Source organism: Coenobita brevimanus, chromosome 55 (genome assembly GCF_032717465.1).
Source record: "Coenobita brevimanus isolate Jiangsu-jjx chromosome 55, ASM3271746v2, whole genome shotgun sequence".
NCBI classification, from domain to species: Eukaryota; Metazoa; Arthropoda; class Malacostraca; order Decapoda; family Coenobitidae; genus Coenobita; species Coenobita brevimanus.
The window spans coordinates 31,427,130-31,454,261 of NC_137008.1; the positions used below are offsets into that span (position 1 = coordinate 31,427,130).

Genomic DNA, 27,132 nt, shown 5'->3' on the forward strand with positions numbered 1-27,132 from the left:
TACCCACCGGCTACCAGTACTATTACATGCTTGGGAGCCTTACCTGCTTATGGTGACTCTGAGGGTTAGGCCTTCGGCTCCTAAGCAAGCCCTATTTACCAGTGCAATATTCTGTAGAGTACGGTACGATAACAAATTCTGTGCATCAGTCAGTTCCAATTGTACCTGCTTTGGCCTGTCAACCATCATAGCTGGTTCTGTAGCTATTGAAGGGGTGAAGCAGATAGATGTATCAAAGGGGGAGTGATTCCTAAAATGAAACAAAAGAAATTAGGACTGGAGGTTCTGGAAATCAAAGGCGATGTACTAATTCTCACTGCACAATACAGTGAAATGATATAATATAAATAACCTAAACATCTAGTATGGCAAAGAACTTATCATACCTGGTAATCGAGTCTCTCTTGGACGTCAGGGACATGGGCAAATTTCCTGTGATAAGCAGGGTTTAAGAATATTTGTGGGCGCGGAAACCATTGTTCAGTGTTTATACTGGAGACGAGAGAGTGCAAGTCTAGAGACTGTTGGGTTACAGTGTATAAAGTGCGGTTGATATGTTTAATAGTATATGAAATATATAGGCTAATACAAAATTAGTATTGATATTTATGTACAGTGCAATAAAATGCAATTAAGTATGTTCCATATAGGTCAGGGGTGGGGAACCTTTCTCCTATTAACGGCCATTAGGATATTTTTAACATCATTCGTGGGCCATACAAGATTATCAAACTTAAAAGCAACTGTAGCCCAGTACATAATATATCTATCTATCATATATATATATATATATATATATATATATATATATATATATATATATATATATATATATACCCCCTGGGGGTAGTTTTTTTTTTTCAAGAATACTCCCCCAGTATCCCTGCTTGTCGTAAAAGGCGACTAAAAGGGTTGGCGGAGGGTTAGTGCCCCTCCCCGGAAAACAACTAACTAAAAAAATAAACAATAAGCCTCGGACAAGGACTGACCAAACGATGACGACCAAGGACCGGACAAAGGACATGGTTATCGGAACGTGGAATGTAAGGGGAGCGAATGATGAGGTGAAAGAGAGAGAGATTGTCCAGGTGCTTGAGGGTGCGAAAGTGGATGTATGTGGAATAACTGAAACAAAATGGAGAGGAGAAAGTGTGCGAGAATGGGAGTATGGATGGGGTATATGTGCAGGAGTAGGTGAGAATGAGAGGGCAAAGGAAGGAGTATGTATGGTTGTGAGTAAAAGATGGAAGAAGAGCATAAGACAGTATGGATCACTTGGGTCAAGGATTGTGTGGGTAAAGTTGAAAGTTGGAATACAAATGTGGGCGATTGTGTGTGTGTATGCGCCAATGCAAGATCGTGCTAGAAAAGTGAGAGAAGAGTTCTGGACAAATGTAGAAGTGTGCATGGAAAAGTTTGGAAGGAATGAGGGAGTGTTTTTGATCGGCGATATGAATGGTAAAGTTGGGAATGTGAAGGTGGATGGAATAGTTGGTGAGTGGGGTGTGCCTGCTGAGATAGATGAGAACGGGAATGCGTTAGTGGACATTTGTGCTGGGAGGGGGTTGGTGATAGCCAATACCCTCTTCAGGCATAAAATGATTCACAGGTATACATGGCGAGTGATGAGAAGGGTGGGTGGTGAACTGAATGAAAGGAAGGCAATGATTGATTATGTGTGTGTGGATGAAAGGATGCGAAGATGTGTAATGGATGCAAGAGCTTATAGAGGTTGGGGGAGTGGACTTTCTGACCACTACTTGGTGGTCGCCAGAATTAGGATTCAAGTAAGATGGAGGAATAGAAGAAGGGAACGTCGAGAGGAAGAAGTAGTTGCAAGGAGAGTGGGAAGGTTACAAGAGGATGAGAAAAAGGCAGAGTATAAGACAGAAGTGGAGGAACGATTGGGCAAATATGAATTGGAGCAGATGGAGGACGTGGAAGGTGTGTGTAGGATATTTATAGAAGAAATATGTGCAGCATGTGATGTGGTGTGTGGAAGGAAGAGAAGACGGAGGGGGGTGCAAGGAACAGCGTGGTGGACTGAAGAGGTGAGACAGGCTGTGGCACAAAAGAAGAAAGCATACAATGAATGGATGAGAAATAGGGGCGTGGAAGAAGTTGAGAGGCGGAAGAGAGTGTTATATGTAGAAAGAAAGAGAGAGGTGAAAAGATTAGTAAGAGAGAGTAAGAAGAGAGTGGATGAGGAATTTGGAAGGAATTTGAGTGTAATGTGGAGGAACTGTACGAAAATGTTCTGGAAAGAGGTGAAAAGAGTAAGACAGGGTGGAAGTGAAGTTAGCAGGGGAGTGAAAGATAAAAATGGTAGATTACTAGTGCAGAAGGGAGAAAAAGTGAGCAGATGGAGAGAACACTTTAAGGAATTGTTGAACATAGAAGATGGAAGTAATGCGAGTATAAGTGGCTGGGGAATGGCTGGGAGAAGGAGGGAGGTGAGAAGACAGGAAGAAATCAGTAGGATAGAAGTTGTGGAAGCAATAAAGAAAGTTAAATCAGGGAAAGCCCCAGGAATTGATGGAGTGTGTGGTGAAATGCTGAAGCATGGGGGAGAGATAGTAGTAGAATGGATGTGGAAGATGTGCAGATTGGCCTGGGAGGAAGGTAGAGTCCCGGAGGATTGGAAGTCAGGTATAATTATTCCCTTGTAAAAAGGAAAAGGGGAAAAAGAAGTGTGTGGTAATCATAGGGGCATTTGTCTTCTTATTATAATAGGAAAAGTGTATGGTAGGATACTTAATAACAGAGTTAGAGAAATTAGTCCAGAACTCTTCTCTCACTCTTAGAACAGAGAAATTAGTTGGAGAAGAACAGGGAGGCTTTAGGAAGGGAAGAGGTTGTGTAGATCAGATATTCATTCTTAGATCTTTAGTGAAAAAGTTTCTAGAGAAGGGAAAGAAGTTGTATGCGGCTTTCATGGTTTGAAGAAAGCATATGACAGGGTGGATAGACAAGGATTGTGGAAAGTGTTAAGAATATATGGAGTAGATGGGAAGTTGTTGAATGCTGTGAAGAGTATGTACGATGGTGTGAAGGCTGCAGTGCGTGTGGATGGTGAACTAAGTGAATTTTTCTCTTTGAAAGTTGGGCTGAAACAGGGATGTGTCATGTCTCCATGGTTGTTCAATCTGTACATGGATGGGGTAATAAAAGAGGTACAAGGTAAGGTAGTGGATGTTGGAGTGGCCCTGGTGAGAGAGAATAGTGTTTGGAAACTCCCTGTACTGTTGTTTGCAGATGATACTGTGTTGTTGAGTGAAGACGAAGGAGAGCTGCAAGGCTTGGCGGATGAGTTTGGGAGAGTGTGTAAGAAACGGAATCTAAAGGTGAATGTAGGGAAGAGTAAAATGATGGTCTTTGAGAGAGGTGAAGTCAGTGAATGTACAGCGAGGTTGGATGGTGAGGAATTGGAAAATGTGAGTACGTTTAAGTACTTGGGTAGTGTGATGAGTAAGGATGGAGGTTTGGAGGGTGAAGTGCTTGAAAGGGTACAGCGGGCAAGAAAGGTTGCTGGTTCTTTGAAAGCAGTGATAAGAAACAGGGAAGTGAGTATGGAAGTGAAAAAGTTACTACATGACAGTATTGTGATACCAACTCTAACGTATGGAAGTGAAGCTTGGACGTTGTTGGAAGGACACAAGTCAAGAGTGAGAGCAGTGGAAATGAGTTATTTAAGAGGAGCCTGTGGAGTCACATGGAGAGACAGGCTGACGAATGAGGATATAAAGGAGCGTTGTGGTGTGGATGTGGATGTGACAGGAAGCGTTATGAGGAACACACTGAGGTGGTTTGGCCATGTGGAGAGGATGGAGGGTGAAAGACTGACGAAGAGAGTGTATGTTAGTGAGGTGGAGGGGGGAAGAGGGAGGGGGAGGCCGAGGATGAGATGGAGGGATGGGATGGAGAGGTATATGAGAGAGGGCGGTGTGAGTTGGGAGCAGGGGAGTGAAATGGCGGGGGACAGGGCGACTTGGAGGCGATTTGTTTGTGGCCACATCAAAAGGATTGAGGCGTCTGGCAATAGATAAATAGATAGATATATATACTGACAAATCAATCAGCTTCTTTAACCCATTGCCACCCAGTGTCCTCAGTACAGGACGAAACTGGGCATTTTCAAAATTTAATAAAGAAGGGAACCCCTGGGTAGGGACCTATGAGCTTCGTGGCTATGAGCTGACAGGCGGAGGGTGATATGCCTAACACCCTTCCAGAAAAATCCCTCGCACAGGAGTTCCAGGGCCTGGTGGGTTAAACACCGACAAATCAATCAGCTTCTTTAACCCACTGGCACCCAGTCCCCTCACTATAGGACGAAACTGGGCATTTTCTAAATTTAATCAAGAACAGAACCCACCAGTAGGAACCTATGAGCTTCACGACTATGAGCCGACAGGCTGAGGGCGTTACGCCTAGCACCCTTCCAGCAAAATCCCTCACACAGGAGTTCCAGGGCCCGGTGGGTTAAACACCGACAAATCAATCAGCTTCTTTAACCCACTGGCACCCAGTGTCCTCAACATAGGACGAAACTAAGCATTTTCAAAATATGATCAAGAAGGGAACCACCCGGTAGGGACCTATGAACTTTTGCGAATAGGAGCCAACAGGTGGAGTGCGGCACGCCTAACACCCTTCCAGCAAAATCCCTCACGCAGGAGTTCCAGCACCCCATTGCTTAAACATCGACAAATCAGTCAGCTTCTGTAAGCCACTGACACCCAGCGTCCTCAATATAGGACGAAACTGGGCATTTTCGAAATTTAATCAACAAGGGAACCCCTGGGTAGGGACCTGTCAGCTTCGCGACCATGAGCCGAGTGCCCTTCCAGCAAAATCCCTCGCACAGGAGTTCCAACGCCCTATGGCTTAAACATCGACAAATCAGTCAGCTTCCTTAACTCACTGGCACCCAGCGTCCTCAGTATAGGACAAAACCGGGCATTTTCGAAATTTAATCAAGAAGAGAACCCCTGGGTAGGGACCTGTGAGCTGCGTGACCATGAGCCGACAGGCTGAGGGCAGGACGGTACACCTAATGCCCTTCCAGCAAAATCCCTCGCACAGGAGTTCCAACACCCTATGGCTTAAACATTGACAAATCAGTCAGTTTCTTTAACCCAGTGGCACCCAGCGTCCTCAATATAGGACGAAACCGGGCATTTCATTTCATTCAATTTTTGATACTTTCTGCAACAAGTATCAAATATTGCACTTAATTCTTTATTCAGTGTAATATTCTACATCATTTATAAAGATCGGTTTCTTATGTCAAGTAATGTGAATTTCCTGGAACTTAGGGTAGGAAATGGACACTGCCACAGGCTCCAACAGCAGAAGTTCAGTATAGGAAGGACGTTGCCCAGTGAGTTGTTCTTCCTACGGTCAGCCTTTCGGTGTACAGTACATAAGATCAGCTGAGGCGAAAGTAAACAGTGGCTTCTTAAAGTTCACTGTCTTTATTTTCCAAATAATTTCACTTAATGCTTTCCGACTTCATTTCATTTTTCTCCCAAGCACTGGAGCTATACAGACTTTAATAACTGAAATTACACTTAATGCTTCACAACACTTCTCTGTTATTACACTTAATGCCTGACAACACTTCACTGTTACTACACTTAATGCCTGACAACACTTCACTGTTATTACACTTAATGCCTGACAACACTTCACTGTTATCACACAAGTACCGAAAATATACAAACTTCACTGCACTAACACTGCACTACACTCAAACTAACTGAAAACTAACTGAATATGAAATAGCCCCATCTTTATATAAGCTTGCATTATTCAAGAATCTTCTACATTCTACGAGAACAACAGTTGCCAACTCGGAGATATCAAAACATGCCAGAGTTGTCTTACATTACATAACACTCGAACTCATTTACCATACAAACTTAATTTCAATTACATAATTTAACAAGCAATCACTTAAATAAAACATTATAAATAAAAAGAGCACAAAAATTAATGTACAACTTACGAAATAACTACGTTCACAAACAGCAGGCAAACTGGCAACTGACTCGTACCGGAACTAGCTACCGTAAACATCATGAAACATCGAGAAAAATCTCGGCTACCTAACTGGGAGATCTTGCTTCCTAACACTATCCCCTCCCTAGTTCTTTGTCATCCCGACAAAACTACACAGTATATACAAACACAAACCTTAATCTTAATGGAACATCTAACTATACACAAAATAAGCTTTCAACTTATCAGGTCTTCTTCTATGCCGCTTCTGATGATGTCCTTGCTCCTCTGCACAGCCGACTCCTCCAGGAAGGTCTTTGTCCTCTTCTTGATTCGCTTCTTCTTTTGGGGAACTGTCACCATCCTCTTGTACCTCAACTCCTTGGTCCTTCTCAACATCCTCAGTTGCGGGTGAGCACAGTTTCTTGGAGACGTCCCAGCTGTACTGTCCTGGCCCATGGTACTGCCACAGATGGTTCACGTGTACCACCTTTGGGCAAGACTTCCTGCCTCCCCGAATCCGATATGTTACTTCTGATAGGCGGTCCAACACAGTGTAAGGCCCGTCCCATGGGCTCTACAGTTTCGGTGACTGACCCTTCTTTCACTGTGGACTGTATAACCAAACTTGGACACCAGCCTTGAAGCTCACCTCATTTGCCTTGGCATCATACTTGCTCTTCATCACCTCTACTGAAAACTTGAGGGTTCCTTGCACTTGATGATGTACCTCAGCCAGCCTTTCCTGAAGGTGCTTCACATAGCTGGAAGTGTCTGTAGGCAACTCTTCACCAGGTGGTATTCCCATTAACAAGTCAACAGGTAAGCATAACTCGTGGCCCAACATCAGTTTTGCAGGGGTGTAGGTGGTAGACTCATGGAATGCAAACCGATATGCCATCAACAATGCAGGTAATTTCTGGTCCCATTCTGTTTGTCCACCTACACAGTACTTGGCCAGTTCTTGTCCTAGAGTCTAGTTGAATTTCTCCACCATATCATCTGACTGTGGTCTTACGGGGATCGTCCTGGTCTTCTTGATCCCCAATAATTTGCAGCATTCACGGAACACAGCAGACTCGAAGGTTCTACCCTGGTCTGAATCTAGCTCTTGTGGCATCCCAAAATGACAGAAAAACTAATCAACCAACACCTGAGTAACAGTTGCAGCCTCTTGATCAGGGATAGCATAGGCTTCTGGCCACTTTGTGAAGTAGTCCATGGCGACACATATATATCGGTTTCCCCTTTCAGTGAGTGGCAAAGATCCAGCAATGTCCACCACAACTCTTTCCATTGGTGCACCCACTTGGTACACCTGGAGAGGGGCACAACCACGTGTTTTGGGTCCTTTCTTGGCACAACACACGTAACAGGCACAACATCACTCTTCAACATCCTGGTGTATGCCAGTCCAGTAGAATCTCTGTCACAGCCGGCTTAGAGTTTTCTTCACTCCCAGGTGCCTACCACTGATCTGGTTATGGGACTCATCCAAGATCTTGGACCTCATCTTCTTCGGAACTACCAGTTGCCAATACTTGCTGAGGCCATCGGGTGTCTCCCACTGATGCTCCAGTAGTCCATTGTTCAAATAATGAAGGTCCCACTGACTCCAGTAGCTCTTGGTCACAGGGCTTAACCTAGAAACTTCTTTCCAAGATGGTCGCACTGTACTGCGCTGGAGCCACTCTAGCACTGGCTGTAAATCTGCATCCTCCATCTGCATCCTCTTCAGGTCTTCATCTGACTCTGGCCCTGTCACTGCAGTATGGCAACATTTCTTCCTATGATTCCCATTCCTGCTACACTGCATGTCGTCTGTTCTTTGTCTTTCGCACACTATTCATCAAAGTACTCCTGCATTTCCTCAATGGTGGGGCTTCTTGGGAAAATGTGGTTGGTTGTTGCCTCTCATCACCAGCCTTCACTAGGGACTAATAACTGTTACTCTCCATCACTGACATCTGGCCCAGAATTTCCATCACGGCACCCTCAAGGCTAGTAGTAAGCTGCACTGCCCTCTGCATAACATCCCAACCATTCTGATCCGCACGTAACTCATACTGTGCACAGTAAGCTTCTCAAGATACTCTACCATCATATTCCTAAGGTTTCTTTTTAATTGGACCCCCATTATAGCCATGCAGTTCACTGATTTGGAGTCTGATAACTGGGGCATCATAATTAAGGCCAGGACTTAAATCTCCTACATTCTGATTATTCAGCCCTGTATTGTTACATTTAGATGTCTGGGATCCGTCAAGATTCACCATACACCGTCCTCTCCTTTCATATGCCCTCTGTACACTAACCTGAGGCTCAGCAGTGCAATATTTCTCTACAGCCTCAATTATCCCACCAGTTATCTGCAGATGGTCAACTACATGCTTCAACTGGTTATCTACATGCTGTCTGCACTCCAGTATTTCCTCACTAATTGTTTTCAACTGGTCGTCTACGTGCTGTTTACACTCCATCACATTATTGCTTACCTCATACTTCTGCTGCTCTAGCTTGGCATCTACTTCTTGCTTAAGCTGTTGCTGTTCTTCCTTCATTTCCCCCATGAATGCATCTAGTTATCCTTGCTTCCTCAGTTGTTCTTCCCTCTGTTGCTCCTGTAATGCCTCTTGGAGTTGTTTATATCGTTCTTTTTGTTCCTCACGTTGTGACTCTAGTTGATCTTTGAGTTCTTTCTGACCTTCATTCTGTGCCTGCAATTGTTCTTTGAGTTCTTTCTGTCCTTCATTCTGTGCCTGTAATTGTACACTTTGGGCCTGTAGTTGATCTTTGAGTTCGTTCCTGAGGTCTTTCTGTCCTTTATTTTGTGCCTGTATTTGTGCTTGTAATAGCTTCATAATTGCAGCCAATGACACCTCGTCCTCCTGGCCAGCTCGGGATCTGTCTGCACAACCTCTTGCTCCATGTCGAAGTTTAGCCTCAATGCATCTCTTAATAATAATCCCACTCCTGACACCAGTGGCCCCGTCCCACACTGCCACAGGCTCCAACAGCAGTAGTTCAATATAGGAAGGACGTTGCCCAGTGAGTTTTTCTTCCTATGGTCAGCCTATCAGTGTACAGCACACAAGATCAGCTCAGGCGAAAATAAACAGTGGCTTCTTAAAGTTCACTGTCTTTATTTTCCAAATAATTCCACTTAATGCTTTCCAACTTCACTTCATTGTTCTTACAAGCACTGGAGCTATACAAACTTTACTAACTGCTTTTACACTTAAGGCTTGAGAACACTTCACTGTTATTACACTCAGTGCCTGACAACACTTTACTGTTATTACACTTAATGCCTGACAACACTGCACTGTTATCACACAAGTACCGAAAATGTACAAACTTCACTGCACTGACACTGCATTACACTCAAACTGAACTGAAAACCAATTGAACTTGAAATAGTCTCTACCCCATCTTTATATAAGCTTGCATTAGTCAAGAATCTTCTACATTCTACGAGAACAACAGTTGCCAACTCGGAGATAACAAAACATGCCAGAGTTGTCTTACATTACATAACACTCTAAATCATTTACCATACAAACAATTTCATTACATAATTTAACAAACAATCACTTAAATAAAACATTATAAAGAAAAAGAGCACAAAAATTAATGTACAACTTGCAAAATAACTACGCTCAAAAACAGCAGGCAAACTGGCAACTGACTCGTACCGGAACTAGCTACCGTAAACATCATGAAACATCGAGAAAAATCTCGGCTACCTAACTGGCAAATCTCGTTTCCTAACACCTTTATGTCCTTTCATAAAGGGTAATTTTCTGAAAAGAGTAAATTATTGACGTAAAAACACGTAGCAGCTACATTTACCCTTTTCTTACCCCACATTTTTAACAGTATATCCCTATTTTGTTTTCATGGTTACAATCACCTCACGAACTTCCGTAACAAGGGTGACATCTGTTGCTATACCAAATATGATTTGCAGTTGACTCTGTTTTAAACTTCACCTCAGCTAATTTTGATTATTGACTAAACTAAATTATCTAAATATTACCAAATATATCTGTGTTGTTTATCATTTCCCCAATGTTTTTTTTTTTTTTTTTTTTCAGAACTCGGCGTATTTGACTCCATATCCACATACTCGACTAACCTTAACTTCACTCTTGCCACTTAAATTACCGTTTTGGGCGACTTTAACGTTCATAATGTGGAATGATTATTGCATTCTGCCAGCACTGATGATACTGGTCTAGATTGCTAGCAGTTTGCAGAATCGTTCAATCTCATGCAATTGGTAAAACAAGCAAAAAGAATACCAGATAATCCTGTTCATAATGCCTGTCTCTTGGACCTATTCCTGACAAATAATCACGATCAATACAGGATAGAAGTACTGTCACCATTTGGATCATCCGACCACAATCTCATCAAAGCCTCATTAGTCAGTTCCCCTAATCCTCCTTATTCTGAGCCTGCCAGAGTAACCAGATGGCTACATGACTGGGCGGACAGGGATGGATTTAGGAATTATTTCTTTTGCTCTTCCATGGTAGCCTTTTTCCTCCAATGACATCAATTCTATCCAGTCCCACATTAATGACGTAATACAAGCTGGCATGGAATTGTTCATATTCAGTCAACAGATCACTAAAAGATCGGACTTCCCAAAATGGTTTGACAGCAACTGTGCCCAAGCAACGACCGAAAAGTCCTTTAGCATATAATTCTTATTTAGAATAAAAAACATCTGAATAATTAGCCAATGTATAATTGCTAGAAGCCATGCAAAAGCAGTAATAAATCTCGCAAAACCAAACTTTCTTCGCAACCAAGCATCCAGACTATTAAATAATCCCAATGACAAGAGAAAATTCTGGTCAACTCTCAGTTTTTTCACTAGTAACTTTAACAAGTCATGATCCATTCCCCCACTAAAATCTTCAGATGGTAACACTATAAATGACCAGCGTAGGAAAGGAACATCCTTACCAGTACATTTGCCAGAAATTCTACTTTAGAGGAAGTCAGCCACAACGTCCCTGTACTAGGACTTCACTATCGAAATTGCTCCACATAAGATACTGACTAGATAGACAAAATTTATCCTAGACAATTTACCAATCAACAAAGCTCTAGGTCCAAATGGAACTCCTCTTCAAGCTAAATTATTCAGACTATGCATATGTACTTCATTCCCTAATTCTGATTACAGACCAATTGCTGTCACAATAATTAGTGAGAGGTAGTATGATTTTTGCCACGAAAGATCCACTCTTAATGCACTCAATCAACTGACTCATACCATCCATGAGTCAATTGACCAACATGGAAAAACTCATGCAGTAGCCCTTGATATTTCTAAAACTTCTGACAAAGTGTGGCACCATTCCCTGCTATCCAAACTCCCTTGCTATGGCCTATTATCTTTTGTTCCTCTGATTTTCTTATATCTCAGTGAGAGAAAGATAAGAGTAAATGTAGATGATGTATACTCCAATTTCCACTCGATTAATGCCAGTGTGTCACAAGGATCAGTTCTGGCTCCAACCCAATTCCTAATTCATACTGATGATCCCTTATCTGTCACCCATAATCCCATTCATTCATATGCAGATGACTCAACTTCATAGTTCATTCACATATAAACACCCATTCACAAAGTTTAATATCTCTGACTCACAACTCAGTACAGCAATCCCCATAAATCAAGACTGAGCTAAAATCACTGAATGAGGAAAAAATAACATTGTCTCATTTAATGCTAGGAAAAGCAAGTGTGTGATTTACTCGTAGACAGATATTGCCGATTCCCATTTTACCTTCAATGCTGCTAATATTCCTATCTCTAAAAGTATTGAAATTTTCGGTGTTTCACTCAACATTGCCCTCAGCTGGACCTCTAATGTTATATCAAGCTAAAACCGCTTCAAAGAAACTTAGATTATTGTACAGAGTCAGTTAGTTCTTCACTGACGAGCAGTTAGTTATAATTGACAAGAGTCATGTGTGCTCTCAGCTGGAATATTGTTCACCCTTGTGGAATAGATGTGGAGAGGTTACACCAAAACAACTAGACAAAATTCACAACAAAGTTGTTAAAATTATTAGTAACCCTACTATTGCAAATTAACTACCTCCCCTACAAGTAGAAGAACTGTTGCCTCCCTTGCATTACTTTACAGATACTTTTATGGCAAACGCTCAAAAGAAATTGTATCCATTGTGCCACCTCTCCATGCATTCCCCCCCTCTACACAGGCATCTGGTAGCGCCATGACTGGACTGTCACATTGTCATGTTGCAGATCTTCTGCCTATAAGAATTGTCTTATTCCCCAAACTGCATCTCTTTGAAATTCACTTCCCCAGAGTGGTTTCCTCCCAAATTTCAACCTAAATCTGTTCTAGTCCAATTGTTATTTTTATGAGATGAGGACACCTATAATCAGGTGTATGGATTTTTTTAAAATGACTTTTTCATTCCTCTGTTCTGTTATTAAAAAAATAAACATGAACAAGGTATATGAAGGTACACTTCACCTAATGCTTTGTAGCTCATCATGGTACAAAACAGGATGTTTCTACGAGTATATTCATGACACTGACGATGGTGATAGTGATTATATAAGAACATAAGAACATAAGAAGAGAGGATAACTGCAGTAGGCCGGTTGGCCCATGCTAGGCAGCTCCTAGAAGAGTAACTGAACTACTAGAATGAGATAAGGATAGCAAAGAAGAAGGCTCTCCCCCGCCCTCCAAACCCTCCAGCCGAAGCCGGCAGGAAAAAGTCAGAAAGAACACCACGCCGTATAGAAAAACTGGCGTGGACATTTTACAGGAAAGTGTGAAAGGAGAATAGAGACTATCATAGTGTAACCTGAAAAGAAAATTTATTTTTTAGTTAGTATTGGTTATAATATTTTCTTTATTCTATATCCACCCCTTATTTGTCATATGCTTATCTAGCCTATGCTTGAAACTCTCAATGGAAGAGGCAGCAACTACTTTACTAGGTAGCTTATTCCATTCGTCTACTACTCTATTACCAAACCAATTTCTACCGATTTCCTTTCTGAAACGGAATTTTTCTAGTTTGAAACCATTATTTCTAGTTCTATCCTGTATGCTCACTTTAAGTACCTTGCTAATATCTCCCTTATTTATACCATTCATCCACTTAAAAACCTCAATTAAGTCTCCCCTTACTCTACGCCTCTCTAGCGAATGCAGACTTAGTCTTTTTAGTCTGTCTTCATATGACAGGTTCCGGACGTCATGTATCATTTTAGTCATTCTTCTCTGTACATTTTCTAACGAATTAATATCCATTCTATAGTAAGGACACCAAAATTGTACTGCGTAGTCTAAATGTGGCCTTACTAATGCTAGATAAAGTTTCAGTATTACTTTAGATGATCTATTGCTCACGCTTCTCGAAATAAATCCTAGGACCCTATTTGCTTTATTTCTCGCATTAATGCACTGTTGCCTAGGTTTAAGGTCGTTACTAATCATAACTCCTAGATCTCTCTCGCATTCCGATTTGCTAATTTCTTTGTTATCTAAGCTGTATTTAGTATCTCCAATGGTCTTGCCTACGTTAAGTACTTTACATTTTTCAACGTTAAATTCCATTTGCCAAGTTTTAGACCATTTGGACAATGTATCGAGGTCTTTTTGTAAGTAATGGCAATCGTCAGTCGAGTTAATGATACGCCCTATTTTTGTATCGTCGGCAAATTTGCTGATGCTGCTATTGACTCCTAAGTCTAGATCATTTATATATATGATAAATAATAAGGGACCGAGTACTGAACCCTGTGGTACACCGCTAGTTACTAATCCCCAGTCCGACTTAGTTCCATTTATTAATACTCTCTGCTTTCGTCCTTTCAGCCAGGATTCTATCCATTTTAAGATATCGCCGTCTATACCGTGTGCTCGAACCTTTCTAACTAACCTTTCGTGTGGGACTCTATCAAAAGCTTTACTGAAGTCCAGATAAATAACATCGTAAGCTTTATCGCTATCTACTGCCTCATAGACCTCCGAGTAGAATGACAACAAATTTGTGAGGCAGGATCGTCCTTGCCTGAATCCGTGCTGACTTTCGTTTATAAGATTAAATCTTTCTAAGTGTTCTCTAATCTTATTTGCCAAAATTGACTCTAACATTTTTCCTGCTATTGACGTTAGACTTATCGGACGATAATTCGACGCAGCTGATTTATCACCCTTTTTAAAGATGGGCACTACGTTTGCGGTTTTCCACGCCTCTGGAACTTCTCCTGAACTTAAAGAGTCATTAAATAACGTTAAAAGTGGCTGACATAATTCTTCTTTGGTTTCTTTTATAATTTTTGCATATATATCGTCCGGACCTGGCGATTTTTGAGGTTTTAACTTGTTAATTTCTTTCAATACGTCCTCCTTATTAATGGTTATTTTACTAAGAATATTTTCCGTATTCTCATGGTAAATATTTGCTGCTTGAGGGACCAGGCTTAGATTTTCCTTGGTGAATACTGATATGAAATAATTATTTAGGATGGAGCACATTTTTTTATCTTCACTGGTAATGTCACCTGATTCTGTTCTGAGTGGTCCTATCCTATCTTTATTTTTCGTTCGGTACATTTGATAAAAACCCTTGGGGTTTACTTTTGATTCACTTGCAACCTTAATTTCATAACTTCTCTTTGCTTTTCTTATCTCCCTCTTTACTTCTCTATTTAAAATTGTGTACCGGTTACGTAAGTGTTCCTCTCCACGTTTTATTTTTCTATATATTCCTTTCCTTTGGCCTATGAGAGATTTTAATCTGTTGTTTAACCATCTTGGTTCTGAATTGTTAGTTCTAAACGGTTTTGAAGGAATATATCTATCTTGGCCTCCGTATATTATATTTATTAACTCGTTATACTTCTCACTGGTCGAACGTCTGTTTGGTACTGGAGCTGAGTTAATTTCCGTCACCTGGACTACATTCCTATCTACCACCTCCCCCTCACAGACACCTGACGGACGTCCCCACGTGCTTCCTGCGCCTGAACTATGACCTGGGGATCCCCACTAACCTGACATTCCCTCAAATAGCTAATCTCCCTGTGGAATACCGTTCGAAAATAAGCTCTTAAGCCATCGAAATCTCCTAGACGAAAATTAGGAACGGTGGAGGTATTTTCAGTGGAACAGACATCCCAAATAAATTTGAACTTAATTTCTTCATGATCGCTATTACCAAGTCGTCCACCAACCTCTATATCGCTAATGATATTTTCTTTATTAGCTAAAACCAAATCTAGTATATTATTACCTCTGGTGGGCTCCCTGATATACTGATAAAGGAAATTATCCTGTACTACCTCTAGAAATTCCTCTGACTCTGCATCTCCTGTCTGATTTCTCCAATCTATCCTTGGCAGATTAAGGTCCCCAACAATTATTACTAAGCTGGACTGTGATGCTTTCCTAATTTCCTCCCAGAGGTATTTACTATCAGCTCTACTTAATTTTGGAGATCTGTAAATTGCTCCTAAGACTAATTTCTCCCTATTGTTACTAATTTCAACCCAGACACTTTCTGTGTCCCTATTTACTTTAATGTCTGCTTTATTGTAACAGTTTAGTGAATCCTTTACATAAATAGCTACCCCTCCCCCTTTCTTCCCTGACGGTTTGACACAAAAATATTATAGCCTTTTATCTGATATTCTGCTAAAAATTCTCGAGTGTCTGTATTCATCCAAGTTTCACTAATAACGGCAATGTCTATTTTCTCTGTACAAATTAAAGCCCTCAGTTCATCCATTTTATTACGTAAACTCCGGCTGTTTGTGTAGTACACTTTCAGATTATTACGAGTAGTTATGCCTTTACCTTGGCATTTACTGTTATTTATTTTATTACTAACTGGGAAACTCTTTACTTTACTAATATAACAATTTTTTGTACTATCGCTTATCGCCCTTCTATCATCGCTTGTTCTATCATCTATCATCGCCTGCTCAATTTGAGGTGCCTGAGTGGATGTATCTACACTATTGGTTGAACTTTTGTTCTTAATTTTGCAAGTATCGATGCATCTATCCAAACATGGTAATAATGATTTCTGACTGTAGTTGCTGCATCTTCCTGTACACCTACTTCTCAATCTCGAAAAAATCCCTCCAACTCCCTGTCTATCATTCCAGCTAAAACAGTAACTCCTTGCCTGCTAAGATGAGTCCCATCCCAACTATACAAGGCACTTCGTCCATAAAACCGGTCCCAGCTGTCTATGAAAGGTATTGTATTATCTTTGCAATACCTTTCAAGGCGGCAATTAAACCCTATTGCCCTGCTCAACCATGGTCACAATCTAGGTACCGCAGCATATGGGGCAGGCTTGGCTCAGGCAACAAGTACTTGTACTTGAACTTAAGTACAAAATCTTGAGTATGTATACTTGTACTTGGGATTGTTAAAAATCAGTGTACTTGTACTTGAGCCAAATGTTACTGAAAAAAATCGAGTACTTTCAAGTACTTTTCAAGTACAGTACAATCATGTAAGGTACATTGCTCAAATAATCAAGTGGTAATAACTACTTTGTCAGTGGCATTAAACTAATTGCCGGTATTATAAGTTATAGTATTTATTTATACTGGCTGTAAATTAATTTTTTTATCATAATAATAAGCTCAGTTACTGGTAGTCCTCTCTGGCAACTCTGGTGCACACACTTCAAGTCTCAACAGGCACCAGCATGTTTATTTTCATCCTGTCTGTAACCTCTCGCTTCAGTACTGGTATTTCATCAGTCATCATTTATAACAGTCCTAATGACATCATGGCATCATCAAAGCATTTTGACACATGGAGCCGCATCAGATTACCAGAGGATACTACTGGAAATTTCAAGGAAATCTGCATGCAGCGTGAAGTTGGTATATCATGCTCCAAAAGTGACCTGATCTGACCACACTTGACATGTAGTGACTTAATGAAAGCTTCATTTTTTCTTTATAGTCATACAATTGTGTTCCTAATTGAAAGTATGGCGAAAATGCCATGCGTTAGCATTAATAAGCATTGAAATCAGTCAGATATTGTGATGGACATGCACCGAGATTGGCTCTGATGTTGACCGGTGACCTGACCTCAAACTTGTATGAGCTTTTTTGTATGGTGAAAGTAACTGTACATCAGCCTTTAAAGCTAAATTTGTTGGAATTTGACTTAAGAAATTACGTTATAAGACAAAGAGGTTTTGGTCGAATTTGGATTTCTTTGGTGATGAAACGTGGCAAATAAATGCGAGATAGCCTATACCAAGCAGGAAACTTAGTTTTTAGCCATCACAAGCTTTTTTTTGTGTGAACATTAAAAGCATCCTACTCTCACCCCCATCCGAGCCCACACAGGTTGAGCATAAATATTTAATGTTTAAATATCTGCCATTATCATTTCTAATTTAATCATAAACTGCAAACCAAGGAAGATATATTTTACTTTCATATTTATAAAGATTGCAAGTATCACACCAATGTTTATTACAAATTTAATTGCAAGCTAAGAGAAACTTAACTGTCTTTCATATTTTTAAAGATTGCGGGTACCACACTTATGTTTTGTACCACAAATTTCCTTTTTATTATTAAATTCCGGATTATCAGTTAAATATTGATATTTTATCTAAATTTGAATCATTACCTTTACCAGGGAGTGGGCTCACTTCTGATCAACTTCACTCACTAGGCACTATGGGCAGCTCTTACTGCCTTGCAGGCAGATCTTCACCCACTTAATGCCCTGTGGGCCTGGGTTCACTGCCTAAAATCTGAGAACTGCACAGATAAAAGAGCTTTATTGAGCTTATTTCTATTTGTGTAAGGTTACTGCATTTATCACCATCATATGCTTCTTCATTAGGTATTAGCTAGTGAATTTGAAATAAACATGTCATTTAACAATAATAATAATAATAAATACCCTGTTGAAATTTACTGTACTTGTACCTGAGTTCATTGTCAAGTACTTGGACTTAAGAACTAAGCAAATCTTCTGTACTTGTACTTTTACTTGAACTTTTCTTTGGTACTTGAAGTTTAGTACTGTCACCTGTGCTTGAACCCAAGCCTGATATGGGGTTTCGTAGCACCTCTTCCTTCGCGGTTTATCACCTGCGGCGAAGCTGAAAGGTCTATCACTGGTACTCCTGGGGAATTATTTTTTTTTTGTTCCTTCATCAAGGAAAGTTCTAATATCAGCTCTTGGAGAACTCTGAGCATTTTTTTTTTTTTTTTAATGAAATACAACGTTGCTCAGTTTGAAATTTGGGGTTGATTTAGTATGTCTGCTGTTGCATCTGCTGACTTATCAGCTATTAGATGATTTTCAGTTACTGCTATAAGGAGACATTTTAGCGACTCTCTGTTGAAATTCAGAGTTGTTCAGCTTGATAATTTGAGCTGCCATGTCAGCTGTTGCGTCAGAGATTTAACGTGTACGCTGTTGTGTCAGCTGACGCATCAGCTGACTATTTGACGATTTTCACTTTCTGCTATAAGGAGGCATTTTTGCGACCTTTGTTTTTATGAAATACAAAGTCGTTCAGCTTGAATTTTTGAGCTGATCTGACATGTCAGCAGTCGCATCAGCATTATTTAGCAATTTTTAATTTTGGCCATAAGGAGGCATTTTAATAAAACAGTTTCACATATTCTGAGTTTCAAAGAGAGAAAGTTTTAAAAACTGTCTGCAATTGTTTCGCAGCAGGTCCGTGAAAATAGTTTTGTTTTCCTTATACACCTTTTCAATCCCCTCCTGTATCCATTATAGTTTCCATACTGACATAGGTTGCTTCAGAAACATACAACAGGATATTGAACTGTAATGTCAAAGATATTATTGTAATTATTGTAACCAAATTATTGTAAGGTGGTGTATGGATTAAGTGGCTTCAACGCATATGGCCTTTAACAGTGTGGGAAGGAGGGGTTATGGGGTTTGCTGTTCACGTAATACAGGTCAGGATCAGGTTACTCTTGCCTCAGCCGTCTAGACTAAATAACCCAGCACTGGCCCTCTCGCTCCTGAGCGGAAAAAAATAAAAATACAGATAGGCTAAAGGAACTATTTTGTATATTCAACACAGCGATTGTCGTTGCTGTTGCTGATATTACTGTCACGAATCAAATTCGCGACATTTCCCTTTTGTGAGAAGCCACGAACTATTAGTGGAAAACTCACTGTGTATCGCTCAGTTAACCGTTTCTCTCTCCATTTCGGGGTATACTTTTCAAAACATTCGTTACTGTTTCAAAAGCGGCCGATTAATGCACGTCACTAAGTGCTCTACTGAGCGATACTATTGTTTCTTTATTGTTCGCCCCTGCTTGCCTCAACCTTTAGCCACGCCTTCTTCCGGTGGCTTGTGCGTCCTGCCCATACATCATATTTTGAAAGCAGTCGAGTGTTTGCTTTGATGGAGGAAGGATCTGTGCTCCAACAAGTGAGAAGTCAGCCCAGGCTCTACTAGAATACAGCTTTCCCGGGCTCCCACCCTTGATTTGGGTGATACACAGCATTCATCGGCCAGTATTTCTTTTCGTTTTCCTAGTCTTAAGAGTTCAGTTAAGGTGTTTTTCCTAGGCGTAAGGATTTAGCTCTTGTGTGAGTGAGTGAGTGCGATCTCTTTATTTGATTTTGAAATGTAACGTCAAATTTATTTTGTAATCAATAAATTTAACAGTTCTTTTTCTTGAGCTTAATATAATGTAAACTCTTGTTTCATTTCTCTGCAATTAAGCTTATTTCTTTTATAGCTCCTAGCTTGCATAAACGTTTGCCATTCATAACTGGTACTTAGGCCAGTCTTGTGTATTAAGCTTAAAATCCGTTGTGCCACCTAGGAGTTAAGCATCAGCAAGAACCTGATATTATTAGTATTAGTTATTTATTGTCAGGGGTGAAGTAACTTTCTCCAGAGGCTAACAGTACTAGTAATCAGCATTTGTGAGTAATTAGTCTCTGCTGTGTACTGTTGAGAAAGTTTATAAATTCTCGTTCTGAGAAAATCGGCGAAGTAAGCCAGTGTAAAGAATCATTGCTTGATTTAGTAAGACAATCATTGTCTCTGCTCTGCAATATTATCAATATTATTGAATATTATTATCAATTAAATAATAATATAAGCATTTATTTTAAAAACCCCGTGATATTTTAAAAACCCCATGACAATTACTACTGGCATTGTTAATGGTGTTAAGTGAGGAAAAACGGTCATGATGATGATGACGATGTTATCGTTTTTGTTCTTTGTTCATAACTTTTTAAGGTAAAGTGAAAATTATCATTTTGTGTTTTTATTGTACATGATTATTATTATTATAATTATTATTATTATTATTATTATTATTATGGAGGACTGTCATTAATGAACTGTTGTCATTGCTTCCGTTATTGTTATTACTTGTGTTGTTGTTATAGTTTGTTTAATGAGACCCACAATTTGACAGACGAATATGGCAATGTTATGACTCTTCCTCATGTCCGTAGCATTTTTTTCGTGAGTAGCTTCATATTCTACAACGTCACTACATCCTATCCATATTATATCATGACTGGCACCTCATTCTAATGAAATTCTCATAAGTAAACACTAAATATGGAGAACGGCTGATTTAAGCTGATTCTAAGAGAGTATATTTTTATTGCTGTTACTTTACTTGTAGCTTTATTAATCCCACAGGAAGATGGGGTTTGCCTTTAGTGGGTTATATTCCACTGACCAGGAAGCGTGTGGAGGACCAACTGGAAGAACTACACAAGAAATACGGCGATGTCTACATGTGAGTAACTTATTTAACTCTCTTCATGTTTGCTATATTAGCCTCGGAGTCCCCGGGGGGGGGGGAAGGGGGCTATCAAAGCCCATTCATCGGCCCCTCTCTTTGTGACGACCAGGCGAAATGCCTGCAACCACTGTCAAACTCATTTCTTCTTCATATCTGCAACATTCGCAACCTTTTCTCTAATTTTCTCCCTCTTGAACACCACCTTTCCCTCTCCAAACCTCACCTTCTCTTCTCTACTAAGACTCAACTGTCTGAGGCGACTGATAGCAAAGTTAGCAAACCCATCTCTGTATCTTCCTACATTTTCTATACTCACTTCAAAGCCCTTTTTTTTTTTTTTTTTTTTTTTTTGGCCTATCGACCATTGGGGCAAAGCCCCTGGTCATTAAGGCCAGATATATATATGTATATACAGACACCCATATATACATACATATACAAACATATATATATATATATATATATATATATATATATACATACACAACCACACTTCCATGCATATATACAGACATACTTTCAATCACACGCACAGACGTCGGAATAAGTTCCTTTTCTGTGGACTAAGGCGTTTGTAACACTGCTCGATGGAGAGCTATCCCCTCCTCCTCCCTTCCTCATAGTCCCACACTCCCACCCAACCCCCCCACTTTTCTCTCCGACCCCATAACCCCACCCGGTACCTTCCATGCTCTCACTCACAGCCAGCTAGGGGTTTCTGTACTTCAAGCACCTCTCTAATTACGTGTAGTCCGAACAACTAATAAAGAAATAGCACAGTATATACATAAACCAAGTTAGGAAAAATTTACTGCACTGAAAGAGAGAGAGAGAGAGAGAGAGAGTTAAGAGACAGGGGGCGACAGGTGGAGAGGGAGAGTGGAATAATGAGGAATGAGAGTGCAGTTACGGAGAAAATAAAAAGGGGAGAGGCAAGGAGAGAACAACGAGAGTTAAGAAACAGAGAGTGAGAAGAAGAGACAGTGAGAGGTGAAATGAGATACAAGCAGTGTGAAAGGGAAAGAGAAAAGGGTGATGTGAATCGGAAGGCTGGGAGACAGGAAGCAGAGACAAAAGAGGAGACAGCTGAGAGAAAATTGGAATGGAGCAAACATAGAAATAGGGATAACAAAAGGAGAAAGTGAGAAAGAGAGCTACGGAACGGAACACTGAGAACGATATGAGAAAAATTAGAAAAGAAGACAAGGTAACGGGGAGGAGGAAGAAAGTGCGTTATTATGGCAAGGACGCAGGGAAAGAACTAAGCAGGATAAGACGAAAGCATTGAGGCTGAGTAGAACGAATCACATTCTAGTTAAAAGGGAGGGAGAGAAATAGAGAAATTAGAGAAATTTGCGGAGAGAAAGTAGAGATTACGGGTGGGAAGAAAACAGGTTAATTATTAGGGCAAGAAAGGGGAGGGGGATGTTAAGAAGGGAAGACAAGGGGAGGGAGAGGGAGGGAGGAAGGGAGGGAAAGACAGTGGGAAGAGCGGAATGAAAGAAGAGATTTCGGGTGACAGAGAGAGACGGAGAGAGGAGAGAGAAAAAAGAGCATGCACTTATTAATGGGGAAACAAAGCAGTGAAGGAAATGGGGTTAGTACAAGTAAAGAAATACGGAGAGAGTAATGCAGAAAAAAAAGGTAACACATGACAAATGAAAAAAGTACGACATAGTTGTGACACAGGGAGGGAGAAAGAAGAGTGAGGTAAGGAGGGAGTGACAAAGGGGGAGACAGACGAAGGAAAGGCGAGAGGGAGGAAGGTAGGGACTGAGCAGAGAGCTATAAAGAAAGAGGAAGGAGGGAAAAGGAAACTGGGGGTGAGAGATGATCCAGAGAGAGAGATGAGGGGGGGCGGGGGAGGGGCAGTACACAGCCAGGCACAGACAGATAGGTCGACAAATATTCAGAAAGTGTGTGTGTGTGTGTGTGTGTGTGTGTGTGTGTGTGTGTGTGTGTGTGTGTGTGTGTGTGTGTGCTTCCGTCCCTGTGTCACTTCTATAACATTGCTCCATTTTTTCACCTGCGTGTTTTCCTCTGCTTCAGTTTCTCTTCTCACTTTTCTTATGAGTATTTCTCCTGATTGTTCTTACCATTCCAAGTTTCTTTCTCTCTCTGAGAATAAAGAGATTGTTCTCACAGTCTATATCTCCTTAATGCGGCCACTTCCTGAGTTGCTGTGGAATTTTGGTCGCTTGAAAAAGACATACGTCGATTTAAAAAGAGTTCAGGAGACTAAGGTATCAGGTTCGCCTGAGGGTTGTGGGACTTTTTTAGTAGAAACTCGTGGACTACGAGGTCAGCTCATTAAAGTGTTTAAAATCTGAATGGGTTTCACAATCATTACATACAAAGTTGCTTGCTCTTAACACGGACTCAGCACACAACCATGGTTGGAAACAGTAAATGAGAAAATTTACCAGCAGAATTACGTGAAAACTTTTTCACGGACAAGATCTGCTCCAAATGGAACTGACTCAACATGGACGTTGTTTACAATAGAGAAGTTTAAGGGATTCATGGCAGGATCTTACACTAGAACAAATGTGAACTGGATATGCATTCCCAGGCAAACAAGAAGTATCTCCACGGTATTGGCTGCATAGTCATTAAGATCCTAACTTTTCCTTGCAACTCCTCTCTCTCACTCTGTGTGCGTATGTGTGTGTGTGTAAAAGAGGTGTCTACTACCGCAACATTTAATCACAACAGATTTATTCTCCCTCTGTGTGTGTGTGTGTGTGTGTGTGTGTGTGTGTGTGTGTGTGTAAAAGAGGTGTCTATTACTGCAACATTTAATAACAGCAGATTTATTCTCTCTCTCTCTCTCTCTCTCTCTCTTTCTCTCTCTCTCTCACACACACACACACACACACACACACACACACACACACAGTGTGGTAAACCTTTTCCTAACTTAGTTTATGATATATACTGTACTATTTCTTTATTAGTTGTTTGGACTACACGTAATGGGGTCACCGCCGGATTAAGGGGGGGGCCCAAGGGGCCCGGGCCCTGGGCCACCCACCAAGAGGGGGCCTCCCACCAGAGCAACTTTTGTTCATTTCATTTCGTGTTTATGCATTACATATTACAGCATTGGATGAATAGTCCCCGTTCAGTATTTCCTAACTAAAAGTGTCCTATTTATATATTAGGATTTAGGTTACCAGTCTGTGGTGTATGCCACTGGGGGAGTTGGAAAGGGGGCCCCCCTTCCAAGCGGGCCCCGGGCCTCCCACATGCTTAATCCAGCAGTGAATGGGGTGCTTCTGAAAAGCCTAGTATTCCGGTAGATGTCACTACCATTGGGACAAAGACATTCCCCGCGTTGTTTAAAAAGCATATAGTTCTTTGTTAAATATCTACACTTGTGTGAAACCGTGAATCATAGTAATGTCATATACTGTAATATAAATAATACAAACAGAACACGTATATATATAGTAGCGTGAATTGTTTATATTTGTCATAAACGGAAATTAAAATATTATTGATGGAATATGATGGTCCTACATTATTTAGTATCTGCTACATTTAGTGCAGGTTAGGTTCTTAATACATAGTTTGTGCAGCTTGTAAATTATTTCTAGTAGGTATTTGACTCATTCAGTCTCTATGTGGGCAGAAATTTAATGCTGAGTAAATACTGGGACACAATATTTTGTTCACTCCCTTCACGCATGCGCACAAGACAGTCCAGTGTTTAAGTTTCATCATGAGAGATTTGTTTTCAAAACAAACGCACTAGGGCTAATGCTTAAAATATTACAATTTAGACTAGGCTGCTTGTGGTCTGGTTAGGTTAGGTAAAGTAAGATACTGTAATTGCTTTGGAGGGTCTGAGGGGTCAATACCACGGCCTTCTCAAACCGTGGCAACACGGGTCTTGAGGTGTGCATGGGTGAAGGGAGTGAGCAAAATGTTGAGTCCCAGCATTTACTCAACATTAAATTTCTGCCCACATAGAGTTTGAATGAGTCAAGACACCCACTAGGCGTAATTTACAGTCTGAACAAACTATGTATTAAGATCCTAACTTGCACTAAATGTAGCAGAAGTTAAATAATATAGGACCACTGAAATGGTGGGTTGCCATCATATTCCATCAATAATATTTTAATTTCCATTTATGATAAATATAAACAATTCACGCTACGTTATATATACGTGTTCTATTTGTATTATTTATATTACAGTATATGACATTACTATGATTCACTGTTTCACATAACAGTGTAGATATTTAACAAAGAAAAATATACTTATTAAACAGCGGGGGGGAATGTGTTTGTCTCAATGGTGATGACATCTACCAGAATACTAGCTTTGAAAGCACCCAATTAGAGAGGTGCTTGAAGTACAGAAACCCCTAGCTGGCTGTGAGCGAGAGTATGGGGGGGTACCTGGTGGGGTTATGGGGTAGGAGAGAAAAGTGGAGGGGTTCGGTGGGAGTGTGGGACTATGAGGAAGGGAGGAGGAGGGGGTAGCTCTCCATCGAGCAGTGTTACAAACACGGAAAAGGAAACGAACTTATTCCGACGTCTGTATATATATATATATATATATATATATATATATATATATATATATATATATATATATATATAATAATTTTTATTGTATTATTTTTTTGTATTTTTATTTTTTATTTTTATTATTTTTTTATATTTTTTGACCTTACATTATAAACAAAAATGCGTAATCTAAAGAACCTGAAACTAATCACCTAACTGACAGATCACTAACCTATACTAAATCATAAAGAGACAAATAACTAAACCTACACTAATGGTAGAAAGACCTCGACCAAGAGAACACATCGGCTGCAGATATGTAATGCCTCTCTACATTACACACCTGCACTCATCACTTGGTGACTGTCAGTCGAGGCACAACCTAATGTAGGGGACATCAATATATGAAAGAGAACCAGACGAGTCAGGAACATTTCCATATACGTCAGTTGTTGGCCCTAATTAGTAACTTCAGGAACATGGTATAATGTATTTACATAATGTGTACAAAAAGTGAAGAACCTCGCCCAACAGACCACCATCGACTGCAAGTGCCCAATACCTTTCTATATTGCACCTCTTGCACTCATCAGCTGGTGACTGTCAGTCTAGGAACGGGATTTAATGTAGGGGACATCAATATTAGAAATAGGTCAGTGGGAAGAGGAACTATTTCAAATACGTCAACTGTCAACCCTAATTAATAGTACAATATATACATACTTACAGTTGTTAAAAACCATAACCACACAGTAAAAAAGTCACATCACTCTGATCAGTCCGGTCTCTCTCAAGAAAGCCATCAATTTATCAGGCATAACAATGTCCCCATCACCCAGGATGGCGTCTTTCCAAATATGGTTTCATGTGAGTTAAAATGGTGGCATTGAGTCGTAACCGTGCCAATACTTTTTCTTCAAGGCGACTGGGGCCGTTGGCAGTGTCCCAGTCGCCCAGTTGCGGCTTACAAGTTGGAATATTTAGTCTGGTCCATTGACCTTGCCACAGAAGATTTATTGATTTCTTTCCGAGAGAAAGACTCGACCGTAAATCACGAGGAACGTCCCAAGTCTCCTCGAGCTCCACAGCCGACTTTGCAAGTAAGTCAGCCTGCTCATTGCCGTAGATACGACAATGACCAGGCACCCAGATCAGCGTGAATGATTTGTTGCATGAATGCAACTTATTAAAGATGCGGCCCTGGATCTCGTGAGAGTCCGTAGTACAAGATGCAATTGCCTGAAGGGCTGATTTTGAATCTGAAAATATGACAAATGAGTCATGCCCAGAACTGAGAGCATAGTTTATGGCTTTGTCAATAGCAAAAAGTTCGGAGGTAAACATAGATGTATTAGTCGGCAACCGATATCTAAGTGCACATTCAGTCGACCACACACTTGCACCCACACATTCACTCGACTTGGACCCATCGGTGTACAATTGATGGGACCCCAAGTGACGAACAATGATGTTACGAAACAAATGGTGGACCTCTGCCTCCGGCGCCCTGGCCTTTGCTGCTGGGAGCCATGATACATACACTGTAAAGCCGGGTGGCTCCCAAGGCGCTATATTTTTAAACATCAACTTGTCACAGTCACTGAGGTCCACACCAAGCTCCTGAGTTAGTAAGTGGAGGCGAACGGCAAGTGGCCGATGCACCCCCTGCATAAGGTGGTGGTATTGACGCAGGGGGGTACAGGCCACATTGCTGATATTACTTTTCCTCGACGTTCGTAGGCCATAAGAAAAAGCCATGTGGTCACGGCGAATATG

The 27,132-nt window shown here is 40.6% G+C and overlaps 1 protein-coding gene across 1 annotated transcript in view; it reads left to right on the forward strand.

Annotated features, from left to right (window-relative positions):
- The window catches only part of LOC145401290 (cytochrome P450 2L1-like), a 156,711-nt gene that overhangs the window by 20,186 nt on the left and 109,393 nt on the right, over positions 1-27,132 (forward strand). The window contains exon 3 of the mRNA XM_080273618.1: positions 20,728-20,827. Within this exon, the coding sequence (XP_080129744.1) occupies positions 20,728-20,827 (100 nt within the window). The remainder of the gene's footprint in view (positions 1-20,727; positions 20,828-27,132) is intronic.